The 16,594-nt window shown below is 39.5% G+C and overlaps 1 protein-coding gene across 1 annotated transcript; it reads left to right on the forward strand.

Moving 5' to 3' along the window:
* Window positions 1-4,596: 4,596 nt before the first annotated feature.
* LOC132543545 (transmembrane protein 179B-like) lies at window positions 4,597-11,985 on the forward strand. The gene is made up of 5 exons (XM_060207062.1): window positions 4,597-4,948; window positions 5,810-6,009; window positions 9,171-9,305; window positions 11,044-11,137; window positions 11,547-11,985. The coding sequence occupies exons 1-5, from the start codon at window positions 4,850-4,852 to the stop codon at window positions 11,691-11,693; spliced, it is 675 nt and encodes a 224-aa protein (XP_060063045.1). The 5' UTR covers window positions 4,597-4,849; the 3' UTR covers window positions 11,694-11,985.
* Window positions 11,986-16,594: the final 4,609 nt, after the last annotated feature.

Genomic DNA, 16,594 nt, shown 5'->3' on the forward strand with positions numbered 1-16,594 from the left:
AGAAGTCCGTGTTATTTTCTGTATCTTATGCAAATCCCCATTTTAAGTTATAAGTATTCAAAACTTTTAATTGGAGCAGGTCTTGAAACAGAGTATGCCGTTGTCCTGTATTAGAAACTACAAGACATACCCCCTGATCCTACACCTGCCAAAACTTAACTTGCTGTGGTCATCAATCTGAAACAGGGGGGCACGTTTAGGTCCTACATCTAACACTACAGGACATGGCCTGGTCCTACATCTGACACTACAGGACATGGCCTGGTCCTACATCAGACACTACAGGACATGGCCTGGTCCTACATCTGACACTACAGAAAATGGCCTGGTCCTACATCTGACACTAAAGGACATGGCCTGGTCCTACATCTGACACTACAGGACATGGCCTGGTCCTACATCTGACACTACAGGACATGGCCTGACACTACAGGACATGGCCTGGTCCTACATCTGACACTACAGGACATGGCCTGGTCCTACATCTGACACTACAGGACATGGCCTGGTCCTACATCTGACACTACAGGACATGGCCTGGTCCTACATCTGACACTACAGGACATGGCCTGGTCCTACATCTGACACTAAAGGACATGGCCTGGTCCTACATCTGACACTACAGGACATGGCCTGGTCCTACATCTGACACTACAGGACATGGCCTGGTCCTACTTCTGACAAAACAGGACATGGCCTGGTCCTACATCTGACACTACAGGACATGGCCGGGTCCTACATCTGACACTACAGGACATGGCCTGGTCCTACATCTGACACTACAGGACATGGCCTGGTCCTACATCTGACACTACAGGACATGGCCTGGTCCTACATCTGACACTACAGGACATGGCCTGGTCCTACATCTCAAACTACAGGACAAGACCTGGTCCTACATCTGACAAAACAGGACATGGCCTGGTCCTACTTCTGACACTACAGGACATGGCCTGGTCCTACATCTGACACTACAGGACATGGCCTGGTCCTACTTCTGACACTACAGGACATGGCCTTGTCCTACATCTAACACTACAGGACATGGCCTGGTCCTACATCTGACAGTACAGCACATGGCATTGTCCTTCATCTGACACTACAGGACATGGCCTGGTCCTACTTCTGACAAAACAGGACATGGCCTGGTCCTACATCTGACACTACAGGACATGGCCTGGTCCTACATCTGACACTACAGGACATGGCCTGGTCCTACATCTGACACTACAGGACATGACCTGGTCCTACATCTGACACTACAGGACATGGCCTGGTCCTACATCTGACACTACAGGACATGGCCTGGTCCTACATCTGACACTACAGGACATGGCATTGTCCTTCATTTGACACTACAGCACATGGCCTGGTCCTACATCTGACACTACAGGACATGGCCTGGTCCTACTTCTGACAAAGCAGGACAAGGTCTGGTCCTATATCTGACACTACAGGACTTGGTTTAGTCCTACTTCTGACACTACAGCACATGCTCTGGTCCTACATTCCCAGTCCTTGACATGCTCTAGTCCTACATTCACAGTCCTTGACATGCTCTAGTCCTACATTTCCAATCTTTGACATGCTCTGGTCCTACATTCCCAGTTCTTGACATGCTCTGGTCCAACATTCCCCGTCCTTGACATGCTCTGGTCCTACATTCCCAGTCCTTGACATGCTCTAGTCCTACCTTCTCAGTCCTCGACATGCTCTGGTCCTACATTCCCAGTACTTAACATGCTCTGGTCCTACATTCCCAGTCCTTGACATGCTCTGGTCCCACATTCCCAGTCCTTGACATGCTCTGGTCCTACATTCCCTGTTCTTGACATGCTCTAGTCCTACCTTCTCAGTCCTTGACATGCTCTGGTCCTACCTTCCCAGTCCTCGACATGCTCTGGTCCTACATTCCATGTCCTTGACATGCTCTGGTCCCACATTCCCAGTCCTTAACATGCTCTAGTCCTACCTTCTCAGTCCTCGACATGCTCTGATCCTACATTCCCAGTCCTTGACATGCTCTGGTCCCACATTCCAAGTCCTTTACATGCTCTATCCTACATTCCCAGTCCTTGACATGCTCTGGTCCTACATTCCCAGTCCCTGACATGCTCTGGTCCTACATTCCCCGTCCTTGACATGCTCTGATCCTACATTCCCAGTCCTTGACATGCTCTGGTCCTACATTCCCCATCCTTGACATGCTCTGATCCTACATTCCCAGTGCTCTGGTCCTACATTCCCAGTCCTTGACATGCTCTGATCCTATATTCCCAGTCGTTGACATGCTCTGATCCTACATTCCCAGTCGTTGACATGCTCTGATCCTACATTCCCAGTCCTTGACATGCTCTGGTCCTACATTCCCCATCCTTGACATGCTCTGATCCTACATTCCCAGTGCTCTGGTCCTACATTCCCAGTCCTTGACATGCTCTGATCCTATATTCCCAGTCGTTGACATGCTCTGATCCTACATTCCCAGTCGTTGACATGCTCTGATCCTACATTCCCAGTCCTTGACATGCTCTGATCCTACATTCCCAGTCCTTGACATGCTCTGATCCTACATTCCCAGTCCTTGACATGCTCTGATCCTACATTCCCAGTCCTTGACATGCTCTGATCCTACATTCCCAGTCGTTGACATGCTCTGGTCCTACATTCCCCGTCCTTGACATGCTCTGGTCCTACATTCCCCGTCCTTGACATGCTCTGATCCTACATTCCCAGTGCTCTGGTCCTACATTCCCAGTCCTTGACATGCTCTGATCCTACATTCCCAGTCGTTGACATGCTCTGATCCTACATTCCCAGTCCTTGACATGGTATTTGAATCAGTCGTGTATCTCATAGTGTAATAACATCTTCAGTATTTTTGGAAGAATTACAAATGAAATAGGTGTCTGATTCCATAAACTGACCATTATTTTAGACGAATCTATTTTTTCATTTCCGTGGATGAGTTTATATGAGAATGAGATTGATGAAACTTTTTGAAGAGTTACAGCTGTATGTGTATAGAGAGATACATGTACGTCTCTGATTTGTATCACTGTAAAATTCGTGATGAAGTAGATATATCTCAAAGGAGACGAAAACAAATGCAAGATTATATTTATCGCATATCTTATCTGTCTGTTTTTTTTTTTATTTCGCAAACCATGTGACGGCAGGAAGTTAGGACGACACTGTAGTAATGTTATTTTGACATATTTTAATATATGTGCTATATACAATTGTTATTGTTTTAATATTATCGTAAGGCGTTCGCGTGTCAGAACCGGAAGTCAACCTTTCGTATTATTCGGTACGTGGCGCATTGCGACATGGATTTTAGCGCGCGCGCGAGTATGGCACGTGAAAATGAGAGTGGAGCGCGAGATGGATGTGACGTTTGTATTTGTAAACCAATTTGTCCAGTCTGTCTTATTGATTATTAGTATATTTACGGGGGATATTGGGTGATCAGGGAGCGCACTGGTCATTTTGGGCAGAGCGGCCGATGCGGCGACATTAACAAGTTACCTAGTCATAATTGTTATTTGTGGGGCACTAGCTATAGGAGTAATGTAAGTACCCGATACTTAGTATGTAGCTATGAGTATAATGTAATATAGTATCTATTTGATAATATATTTAATTTACGTAATAGTTTTGTTTCAAGTAAAAGTAAATATTTTCGGAATCTATTAAATTCAAATATTGGGTGTGGTCAATTTACATTTTGTAATAAGCGTATAGGTCTATAGCTTTAAAGAAGAAGACTTTATTGTGTATCGTACTTTCCTTTTGTATTGTGTAAGCTTCGAGCCAGAACTGGTGCTCGGCGAACTTCGTCCGGAAAAAAAAACCTTCTTCGCATTGAAGAGGTGGGTATTTTATGTGTATTAATGTCTAATATATATTCGTTAATTTATAATTAAGCTGTAATTTCTGTATAATTTATAGGAATGTAGTTAACAGTGTAATTGTTAAATTGGTAACTGACTACGGTCAGGATGACATTCATTGATTCTGTGATATTCTAAGTGTAATAGGTGTGATTCGTAGTAATATATGTTGTATCTGTTGCAGGTTTTTTTTTATTACTATCTGAAAATAAACGCTTAAACGAACCCTCGGAGTTGTGGTTTTGGTATGCGAAGAAGCACGACTACTAATAATAGCAACTCTTAGCCAAACACATCGTTTTAATATGCATTATGTATTATTACACTGAGTGGGGCGCCAGACAGGGGCCAGAGGGATGGGAAGGGGCCGCCAGACAGGGGCCAGAGGGATGGGAAGGGGCCGCCAGACAGGGGCCTGAGGATGGGGGGTGGCCGCCAGACAGGGGCCAGAGGGATGGGGGAGGGATGGCCGCCAGACAGGGGCCAGAGGAATGTATCAATAATCCCAAACCCACAGTCTTGAAGACTTTCAATCAGACATTAAGCTATGACGCAAGGGACACAACCGACTTAAGTATTTATATACCGCGACACGTTTTGTTGTCACTACAAACTCACGTGATAGGGAGGGGGCGTGTAGCCGTTCCATGTACGACATTGACAGTACGGTAACGCGAGAACTTGATCAGTGTTATATATATTACATAATTAGAATGAGTTTAGATTGTAACAGCCTTTATGGATTATCATAGGATGTTGGTGAACTTGTTAATTGATTTTAAACTGACCAGAGGAGAATATAACAAAACCGAAACAAGCACTACGTAAGTACTGATAGTGCTGATGTTATCGGCAATTATTATCATCCAGACTCAAAAAGATTGACTAAGACAAACATCACACACGATTGTGTGTGATATAAGGTCACCACATTACCCGTATATACACCCATCATGGCGTTTGTGGACCTGCAGCTTCTTTTGCAGACCTGTTTATACTTCGCCGTGTCCATCTGCGGTTTGGTCGTCTCCATCCCTGTGGGAGTGACAACGGTAAATATATTCCAAAGTTATCCCATAGTAGTATAGTCAATAACAGATAACATGCGACACTGTCAGTTGTTTTTTGTTTTCGTTTTCTATTGGTTCTTGATTTTTCTTAATGAACGAAAGGTTTTATACGGAATTGTGAGTTTGGAGGACGGGTTGGGTGGGGAGTCTACCTACTCCATTGTACTTGGTCTAGACTCGTCAACTTGTACTATCGGCAATTCAATTACATATCTCCCTTGGCTTTCAATTGCACATCCCCATCAGTTCCAACCTTCAGCACTCTCATTCCAGTTCTTTAGCTACCCCAACCCCACGAGAAGTGACGCACTTTCTCACAAGTTTACTGTGATAACACTGGAGAAGTGACACGCTTTCTCACAAGTTTACTGTGATAACACTGGAGAAGTGACACGCTTTCTCACAAGTTCACAGTGATAACACTGGAGAAGTGACACACTTTTTCACAAGTTCACTGTGATAACAGTGGAGAAGTGACACACTTTTTCACAAGTTCACTGTGATAATACTCGAGAAGTGACACACTTTCTCACAAGTTTACTGTGATAACACTTGATTTGAACATTACGTGTCCCCTATTTGATTGCCCGATTATAACAACAAAAAAGAATATTTCAGTTACGTGTTGCTCGATGCATTAATTTACACAATTTATAAATAGTAACCTTATCTTTATAAAAAAAAAAAAAGTCGAAAGAGTACACTGTACACCCTGTACACATATGTTAATGAATAGATACCTGGTTTTCATGTTCTTGCGTCACTATTTGGGGACAGCTCTTTACGGCAACGCGTCTATCGAACTCGAGAAATTCAATTTCAATCTGCTTCAACCATTTTCAGATAAAATTTGAAGGATCTTGTATTCTATATGGACACTTTGACTGGAAAAACCAAACCTCGTTTGTTATGACGTCCAGTGATGTGGTCAATTGTCAAATGCCGATCTGGATCAGTGTGTTTGGATGCATTTTTTACTGTCTCGGCCTCGGCATCTACAGCTCTTTCGCTCTCCGTAAATCTCTCGCTGACCCAACTATAGCGTAAGTACCGTCAAAAACCACAGCGGCTCCGACATGTTGTGTTTAATTCAAGATACTAAACAACGAAGTCTGTATATAAATGTTGGTTCGTTTTATTGATAACATAGCCATCTGGCACTGTTTAACCCAACTCTCTTGATGAGCGAGTTTCTTTAAAGTGGGGACATTTTGTGGTACTTCCTGTGCAGGGATAACTCTATATGGAGATTTAGGACTCCGCCTACAAAGGTATACATATGTGCGGTTTTTTTTTTTTTTATATTTTTTTTACCGTGACATCTGATGTCAATAAATGATATCACTTTTAGAGATGTATGAAAGTTTGACCTTAAGTAAGACATTATTCGATGTAAGATCACAGACTTTAACGTTTTTATATATTCAAATGTATAATGCTTGATATGACGTCCAGTATTTTTTCCTTTGGACTACAGTTTGTGACGGAGTAGATGACGTGCTGATTCAGTTACGTTGTACTTCTCCTGAGTATAGCTCTGAAAGGTTTGGGCAGAATGAAACAACTTTTTTCATGAATTATCGAAACAAATCACAGATTTTGAATACGTGAATGCTGTTAACAAGGTGGATCGCATTTCTTGAATTTTAATTACCTGTAGTATCCATCAATCAACATTTGGGTATGTTTCTTTATTTTGGAAAGAAAAACATTAGAGCGGAAAGAAAATTAGCACAGAAATCTCTTCTTTTTTATTATAACACAATCAACATTTTCACTATCGAAGCATAATGCCTTGAAAAAAATGTGATTTCAGAACATGATCAAATTCATAATTTTAAACAGTTTTTCAAAACAGACATGTTCGAGTTGCTATGGAAATTCGATGATGTCCAATCAAATTGAAAATGGGCATTGTATGAAATCCCTGGATTCCATAACATCGTCAGTTCGATCAGAATAAATCACTCAGTTGCGATCTTTGGTATCATGATATTTTTCCAGTGACAATATACATTGGAATAGAAGTGGTATATCGGACGTGGCACGGGCACTGATACTCCCTAATCGTGATGGTTTGTGTTACTCAGGAAGCTGAGAAATGAACCGGTTGTGTTGTCTTCGCGTGGCACTTTATCCAAATGTCTTGGTATAGTACACAAAGGGACTCGTGACCGTGGCTGTTGACGGACAGATAAACCCTGTCAACAAATATCTGACGGACCGATAAACCCTGTAAACAAATATCTGACGGACCGATAAACCCTGTAAACAAATATCCGACGGACCGACAAACCCTGTAAACAAATATCTGACGGACCGACAAACCCTGTAAACAAATATCTGACGGACCAATAAACCCTGTAAACAAATATCTGACGGACAGATAAACCCTGTAAACAAATATCTGACGGACCGATAAACCATGTAAACAAATATCTGACGGACCGATAAACCCTGTAAACAAATATCCGACGGACCGACAAACCCTGTAAACAAATATCTGACGGACCGACAAACCCTGTAAACAAATATCTGACGGACAGATAAACCCTGTAAACAAATCTCTGACGGACAGTTAAATCCTGTAAAAATATCTGACGGACAGATAAACCCTGTAAACAAATATCTGACGGACAGATAAACCCTGTAAACAAATATCTGACGGACCGATAAACCCTGTAAACAAATATCTGACGGACCGATAAACCCTGTAAACAAATATCTGACGGACCGATAAACCCTGTAAACAAATATCTGACGGACAAATAAACCCTGTAAACAAATATCTGACGGACAGATAAACCCTGTAAACAAATATCTGACGGACAGATAAACCCTGTAAACAAATATCTGACGGACAGATAAACCCTGTAAACAAATCTCTGACGGACAGTTAAATCCTGTAAAAACATCTGACGGACAGATAAACCCTGTAAACAAATATCTGACGGACAGATAAACCCTGTAAACAAATATCTGACGGACCGATAAACCCTGTAAACAAATATCTGACGGACCGACAAACCCTGTAAACAAATATCTGACGGACAGATAAACCCTGTAAACAAATATCTGACGGACCGATAAACCCTGTAAACAAATATCTGACGGACCGATAAACCCTGTAAACAAATATCTGACGGACAGATAAACCCTGTAAACAAATATCTGACGGACAGTTAAATCCTGTAAACAAATATCAAATATCTGTAAACAAATATCTGACGGATCTGACGGACGATAAACCCTGTAAACAAATATCTGACGGACAGATAAACCCTGTAAACAAATATCTGACGGACAGATAAACCCTGTAAACAAATATCTGACGGACAGATAAACCCTGTAAACAAATATCTGACGGACAGATAAACCCTGTAAACAAATATCTGACGGACAGATAAACCCTGTAAACAAATATCTGACGGACCGACAAACCCTGTAAACAAATATCTGACGGACCGATAAACCCTGTAAACAAATATCTGACGGACAGATAAACCCTGTAAACAAACATCTGACGGACAGTTAAATCCTGTAAACAAATATCTGACGGACAGATAAACCCTGTAAACAAATATCTGACGGACAGTTAAATCCTGTAAACAAATATCTGACGGACAGATAAACCCTGTAAACAAATATCTGACGGACAAATAAACCCTGTAAACAAATATCTGACGGACAAATATCTGACGGACCGACAAACCCTGTAAACAAATATCTGACGGACCGATAAACCCTGTAAACAAATATCTGACGGACCGACAAACCCTGTAAACAAATATCTGACGGACCGACAAACCCTGTAAACAAATATCTGACGGACCGACAAACCCTGTAAACAAATATCTGACTGACCGACAAACAATGTAAACAAATATCTGACTGACCGACAAACAATGTAAACAAATATCTGACTGACCGACAAACCCTGTAAACAAATATCTGACTGACCGACAAACCCTGTAAACAAATATCTGACTGACCGACAAACCCTGTAAACAAATATCTGACGGACCGACAAACCCTGTAAACAAATATCTGACTGACCGACAAACAATGTAAACAAATATCTGACGGACCGATAAACCCAGTAAACTGATCTGACGTCACGATTTCGGCTCAGTGGTTAATTGCATGGGATTTGCAAAAACGATGAATATATGTTAAAATGAAGCCTGTCTCCCTTCTTCAACAGGTCTCAGATGTGGGTCATGCCGTTCGTGCTGACCAATTCACTTCTAACCGCTCTTGTCCTGATCACATCATGTCTCATCAGTGTTGGATTCTCAAACTTCTGCAGTAAGCTCACATCTAAAGGATACATCAAAAAGTAGGTTATATGTTTACTTCTTTGCATCCAGTTTTTTAGGTCATCTGACCCGAAGGGTCCGATGACCTATAGTCATCATGCTTCGTCCGTCGTCGTCCGCCGTGCGCCGTGCGCCGTCCGTAAACTTTTCATTCAAACGACTTCTTCTCAAATACTAGAAGGTCTAGGGGGCTAATACTTGGCACAGAGGATACTGGCATGGAGCTCTACCAAGTTTGTTCAAATGAATGACCTTGACCCACTTTAAAGGTCACAGGGGTCAAATATGTTAAAATCTTTAAACAACTTCTTCTCATTAACCAAAAAGCTCAGAGTGTAGATATTGGGCCTGTGACATGCTGGGATGAAGGACTACCAAGTTTGTTCAAATGAATGACCTTGACCCACTTTAAAGGTCACAGGGGTCAAATATGTTAAAATCTTTAAACAACTTCTTCTCAATAACCAAAAGGCTCAGATTGCAGATATTGTGCCTGTGGCATGCTGGGATGAAGGGCTATCAAGTTTGTTTAAATGAATGACCTTGAACAACTTTCAAGGTCACAGGGGTCAAATATGTCAAAATCTTTAAATAACTTCTTCTCAAATACTAGAAGGCCTAGGGGGCTAATACTTGGCCCATAGCATGCTGGCATGGAGCCCTACAAAGTTTGTTAAAATGAATGACCTTGGCCCACTTTCAAGGTCACAGGGGTCAAATATGTTAAAATATACAAAGGACTTCATCTCAATAAGCAAAAGTCTATGAGTGCCGATATTGGGTCTGTAGCATGCTGGGAGGAAAGGCTACCAAGTTTATTTAAATGAATGACCTTGAACAACTTTCAAGGTCGCAGGGGTCAAATATGTCAAAATCTTTAAATAACTTCTTCTCAAATACTAGAAGGCCTAGGGGGCTAATACTTGGCCCATAGCATGCTGGCATGGAGCCCTACAAAGTTTGTTCAAATGAATGACCTTGGCCCACTTTCAAGGTCACAGGGGTCAAATATGTTAAAATATACAAAGGACTTCATCTCAATAAGCAAAAGTCTATGAGTGCCGATATTGGGTCTGTAGCATGCTGGGAGGAAAGGCTACCAAGTTTATTCAAATGAATGACCTCAACCCACTTTCAAGGTCACAGGGGTCAAATATGTTAAAATATACAAACGACTTCTTCTCAACAAGCAAAAGTCCATGAGTGCTGATATTGGGCCTGTAAGATGCTTGGAGGAGAGGCTACCAAGTTTGTTCAAATGAATGACCTCAACCCACTTTCTAGGTTTGGCTTGCTTTTTGTCAGATGACCGTTAAGGCCCATGGGCCTCTTGTTTAAATAAACAGAGTGGCTGAAAAAAGCACACCGTTTTCCCTTTTTGGATCACCTTGCCAAATGCAAAGCATAGCAATGACCTTACAATAATCAGTACCTAATACATTTTACAAGGTTTCAGAACTTTTAGAACAGAAGAAGAAACAGAAAAAGGGTGACAGCAATAGAAATGTTTAGGAGACAACAACTAGGTAGATAACATATTAACCTGTAGTTAGGGATATCTTTTACTTTCAATAATCAAGTTTTGAATATGCTTACAAGTAACTTCCTTTGATTTTATATATAAATTATCACCACCATACAAAAGGCTTTCATATGTAATATTTGTGTCATATTAAGTGACTAAACATCGTATTCCTTTGAACATCATAACGATTTGTAACCAATCTGACGTGAATTTAACTTTATTAAATATTGTAGTTGCGTTGATGCACAGGGCCATGAATGGACAAACATAGTGACAAACAAGAAATTTAACGTTGGTCAATTCCATAAGCAGTTGTCGATAGCCGAGGTAAGTTGCAGTAATAGTGGCTATACAGAGTCAAATAAAACCTCCGATCTGATTAACGTCCAACATGCTACAATTCACGATAGATTTCGCATCAAAGGATCTGTTCCTAACATCACATCCACTTTCATGACAGGGGTTTGAGAGACATTTTGAAGATCTTGGGAAAGAATTAATTTGGAAATATCTCGTATCAAATTCGTCGAGCTCGGTGCTCATTGGTTTTACCCTGGTCTTATTTCGAGAATATGACATTATTTTCATTCACAAGTTAACATGGTGGATGTTATCGACGAAATGGAAAACGTAGTGCCGTACGTTTTCAATGGTTTCCTTGGTTGCCTTCGATTTGAGTTAGAATCATAACACGTGGGGTTTTGATGCTAACCGGAAGTTGCTTTTTGTGTTGTAGACAGCGTCGTGGATATGTTTGCTCCTGTGCCTTGGACAGACGTTGCTCTGTGTTCTTCGCTTCATCCGGAACAGGAAGCGGAGAGCTAAGGCGGACGCGGAATCCAGGTCTCGTAAGGACGAACTTACATCTGGAAACTATATTTAAAAAAAGAAGTGGAGAGAGACAGAAGATATATTTTTCTCAAATCTGAGAGAATCTTTCTTTCACATAGACTCTGAGTGTTTGTGAAGTATACTTGTATAGTAAATTTCATATAGCACATCCATGTACCAAAAAAGCCGAGGACATAACGAAACTATTTAACTGTGAATGATGTGAATGGTTCATATGCTGAAACACAGAATATAAATACAGTAGTCATTTGAAGTATAAATGTTACAGTCAGTGGTAATTGTTTTGAGTCCAGAATAAAACAACTGAAGTTTTCACTATCATCGAAATGGATAAATTTGCATATTTGGAACATTCCCCAAATATTTGCATCCTTCGACTTTTGCTTGGATTCATTTGATGCGTGGTATTGTTGGCGACAGAAACTAGGCCCATGATCGTGATACCAATTAAAAAGTTTATAAACTTATATGAAGACAGTGTGATAGGTATGATTTCACTTGCCTTGATCGAGTGATACGATTTAACTGTCAATATCAAATATTTTCTGTCATCCATTCTATTTTTCTCAGCTTTCTGAAAAAATAACTCTGGATCAAAGGTATATAATTTATGTGATTTCTATGATTTCTATTTTAAGTCCCGTCAGTGCTTTGAATTGGGGGTAGATGCATATCTACATCTACACGTAAAGCGTTAAAGAAATAGAAATGTTTTTGGAGGATAAAATTGCACGTCTGGGAACGAGTAAACATCGGTAACATTTTTCTGCCTATAATTTGTTGTAAATAGTACATGAATTCATTAGATATATCATTTTATTACAAAACTTTTGTTGTTTTTTTTTCTCCGACAACACTGTTTGCATACCCTGTATTAAACATATGTATCCTTTATCATAAACAAGAGACATATGCCTATAATTTAAAGTGGTTGTGTTTCATTAACCAAGTCAGGCAACTGGTAAATTATATCCAATATTATGGAAATGTGACATCAGAACATTGTTCCGTCCTCGACGTCGCTTTGTCCGCTGTTCTTATTCAGGAAATAATTGAATTTTAATTTCAGAGTGTTGGCACTGCAGGAGGACAATTGTGTGTAATAAAGATACCATATATATACTAAATATGTTTATTAGTTGCTTTGTTTTTTCTTTGTTTGGTGTTTCCAATTTAGCAACACTTAGGGAGCGTAGGGAGACAAAGAGAAATAACATATCGGAATAGTATAGAGATCCAGCTTAATTAGAACTAACCGAACGAAGACGCCGTTTTGTTGTGCAATTTCAATCAATCGATCATGACGTAAATTCATGGTCACGGATATTAATGACATCACAATCGATTTCTGAGAGGAGCAGCCAATGAAAAACATTGTTTATTACATTAATGACATATATGCAAATGAGCACATGGAAGAAGTCGCTGGGTAACAGGAACTCCAGGTCGGCGATGTATATTTACAGCCATTTGATTTTTAGGAAGTTTTAGTTCTGACGACTACATAGCGAGTCCTTTTCTTTGATTTAAACATATTTATTGCCCCAAAATTGAGCAGAGGATTAGGCACAAGTTATTTCAACTTATGACCGCCTTTTCCTCTAATACAATACATGATAAATATTTACATGATAACATTAACAAGGCATACATAATGTATTTAACATTTAGTACATTTTACTTAAAATCTGTTGCTGGATTTGATAAAAATTTGCACGTGTCCGAATACTTCTGTATTGGTGGTTAGGGACAGATTTTCATTTCCAAAGAAAAATAGATGTAAATTTACTTGATCTATATTCAACATGTTCATACTTTGAAAAATCGTTCTTCTTACTCTATTATAAAGCTTACATTCTGGGAAAAAATGACCAACATCCCCACAGTAATGTCCACAAGCACACGATGGGTTATCAACAATCTTAACACGGAACAAATCACTTTTCAAAGAGCTGCACTGATGTCTGAGTCTCGTATGTAATATATTTAGCTTACGTTCGCCAAAATTATAAGATGGAGGACAAGAATTAGCGTCATTAGATAAAGAAGATTTAAAAGCATTCAAAGATGGTAATGTTCTTATTGAACTGTCTTCCGAATTCCACAGACGTAAACTTGATGGCAGAAAAGACGAGTTACTTAGGGAGAGTCTGAAAGAAGGAATGATATAATCATGTTGGTTCCGTAAATTATACTGATTGTTGTAACCCACTGTGTTTGGCAAAAGGGCCGATAAATAAGAAGGGGTTAAATTATTTATCATTTTGTATAATACATTTAACTTACGTGTCTTCCTTCTCTCTGATAATGTTTCCAATCCCGTTTCAAAATATAGTGATTCATTACTAGCATACAAAGGTAAACCTGTTATAATTCGAGCCGCTTCTCTTTGTGCTTTCTCTAATTTCTCAGAATCCTAAACAGAGCAACCATCCCATACCTCACAAGCATATTCAAAAACAGGTAGAATGAAGGATTTATATATTTTTAACAGAGAATCTCTTTTTAACAAGTATTTCAGTTTTCGTAAAACATTATTTTTTTTCATAACCGAGATATATACTGCCTCAACATGGCTCCCCCACTTTCCATTTTAATTAAAATTTACTCCTGACTGAACTTCTGTAAAACTTAAAATTTCTTTTTAAAAAAGTAAATCTAGATCCCCGTCAGTATTGACTGAATTTGAAATAAAAAGGACATCTGTTTTTAGAGGGTTAAAAGATTTAAAGATTCAAGGTCCCTGTTGAGAACAGTCTGTAATTCGTGACATGAAAAAGCAGAATGAAATAATGATGTATCGTCTGCAAATAACCTAGAGGCCGACTCAAGAACATCTGAAATATCATTGATATATAACAAAAAGAGAAGCGGCCCGAGTATTGAGCCCTGGGGTACACCAGCGTCGATATTACCTAGACCGGAATAAGAATTTCCAATTAAAACTTTCTGTTTACGCTGGTGAAGATAATTTGTGAACCAATTTAACAATGATCCCGAAATTCCATAAGATTCCAATTTAGCTATCAGGCCCCTGTGCCAAACACGATCGAAAGCTTGAGATATATCACAAAAAATAATACAAGTGTGTTCCTTTTCTTTTTCGTTCAGTTAACTATACAGGGTAGTTTTCATGTCTGCTATTCAAGACAGAATCCTTCATTAAATTCATGATAATATAATAACCCTAACCCTGGACGACTATCCATTTTGTTTTCAAGAAAATAACAAACTTTGATGGCTTTCTGTCAGTTATTTGATTTTTGCGACCAATATAAAAATTGAAAGAGTTCCGTAACAAGGGACTAATGTAATTTCAGACACCATGACGTCTTTACTCCCTTATACAACGGAAGATTTAATGAAATAAGACAGGCAGTCGACATTAAATGATAAGTCACAGGTCAAAGAAAACAACCAGTCGTTCTGCTCCTTGTAATTATTTATTGATGAACCGGCGGACGAACATGGAAGAAAACACTAAAAAACAAACAAACGGCTGTATAAGAATACCTATTAGATGCGTATTCTGTATGACAATAACTGGAAATATTTGGACCGGTATGGAATAATTAAACAATTATGATTCACAATTCCGCAACTATTACTCAATGTATAATACAATTAAACGTTAGTTTAATTACCTTCCAAAGCCTGTACAAGGTCTGGTAAAATGTGTCAAAGTCCAGTTGTCTTTTCAATATACTGTACCAAGTGGACTCCCGAGGATACGTCCCTACCCTGGTCTACGGTCGACTGCGACAAATGCGCGGTTGTAACACGGTTTTTTGTTTAATTAACTTTCACACTCGCATGCTTTCCTCACAACTTACACCCTGTTTAGCATATAACTAAATAACAACGCCAAATATGGACAAGACAGGATGTACACGGGACGCACACAGGACCAACGTGGCACAGGCACAACACGTGAATACGCTAAAAATAGAAACAGGTGTTTCCCCGTTTCACTACAGATAACAATACACAACTCGAAATGAATATATATTTACCTGTTACAAATATGTAATAGAATGATACGAAAACACTTTGAAATAAACATAAAAAGACATGCTTAACAAACAATGTAACAAACAATGTAAATCACTAATTATACACAATCTAGGGACATAGCCCAATATGACAACGAACAATTATTCCGTTATAAATGGAATACTAATTATTCAAAATATTTATGACCAAGTGGTCATCACCACTTTATACATCTGAATTCAATAATACATTTATAAACAATATGTTCTTCAAGCCATTATAACGCTACAGTTCATTTTAAAGTTATAGAAATGATCTGCAGTTTATCACACGTAACACCAGAGACATATATACGTCTCTGGTAACACTGACATAAGAATTCCATCAAATAGACTAAATAATCAAAATGAAGCTAACTAAATGTAAAAATATATATCCAATGACCTTAAAATCACAATTTCATCCTTTCCGTCTCTTCGTGTCAAAGTTCGAAACTACGGGTTTTAAGTGGACACGAGTGTTTGAGTCACGGTAACCTGAGAAATAGGAACGTTATCACACGCGTAGGTCAGACCGCTTCAACTGGTCACATGATCACTACTGCAAAGAACAGTTCGGACAAACAGAAATAGTTAGCTAGAAACGTATGTATCCAGTGGCGTAGCGAGGCCTTCATTCAATTGCATGCTTGGGGGTGCAGGGGCGGCAGCTGAAGGTATTTTGATTACAGCATTGTAATCATTCGAAATTATTAAAAAGAAAAAGAAAAAGAAAACATGTTGTATAGTGTAGCTGCAGAATAATGCCTTACTGCATAGACTACACGCCTTTCCTCCTACCGGTTCAGCCGAGTACGTGACAGCAACCACGGTAACGACAACAATAGGAAGTTGCAATCAAAGGGTGTAAATGTTTTACGTTACGCAGTTCATCATACGA

This window comes from Ylistrum balloti, unplaced genomic scaffold, assembly GCF_031769215.1.
Source record: "Ylistrum balloti isolate Yb309-2 unplaced genomic scaffold, AGI_CSIRO_Ybal_v1 Utg369758, whole genome shotgun sequence".
In the NCBI taxonomy this organism is placed as follows: Eukaryota; Metazoa; Mollusca; class Bivalvia; order Pectinida; family Pectinidae; genus Ylistrum; species Ylistrum balloti.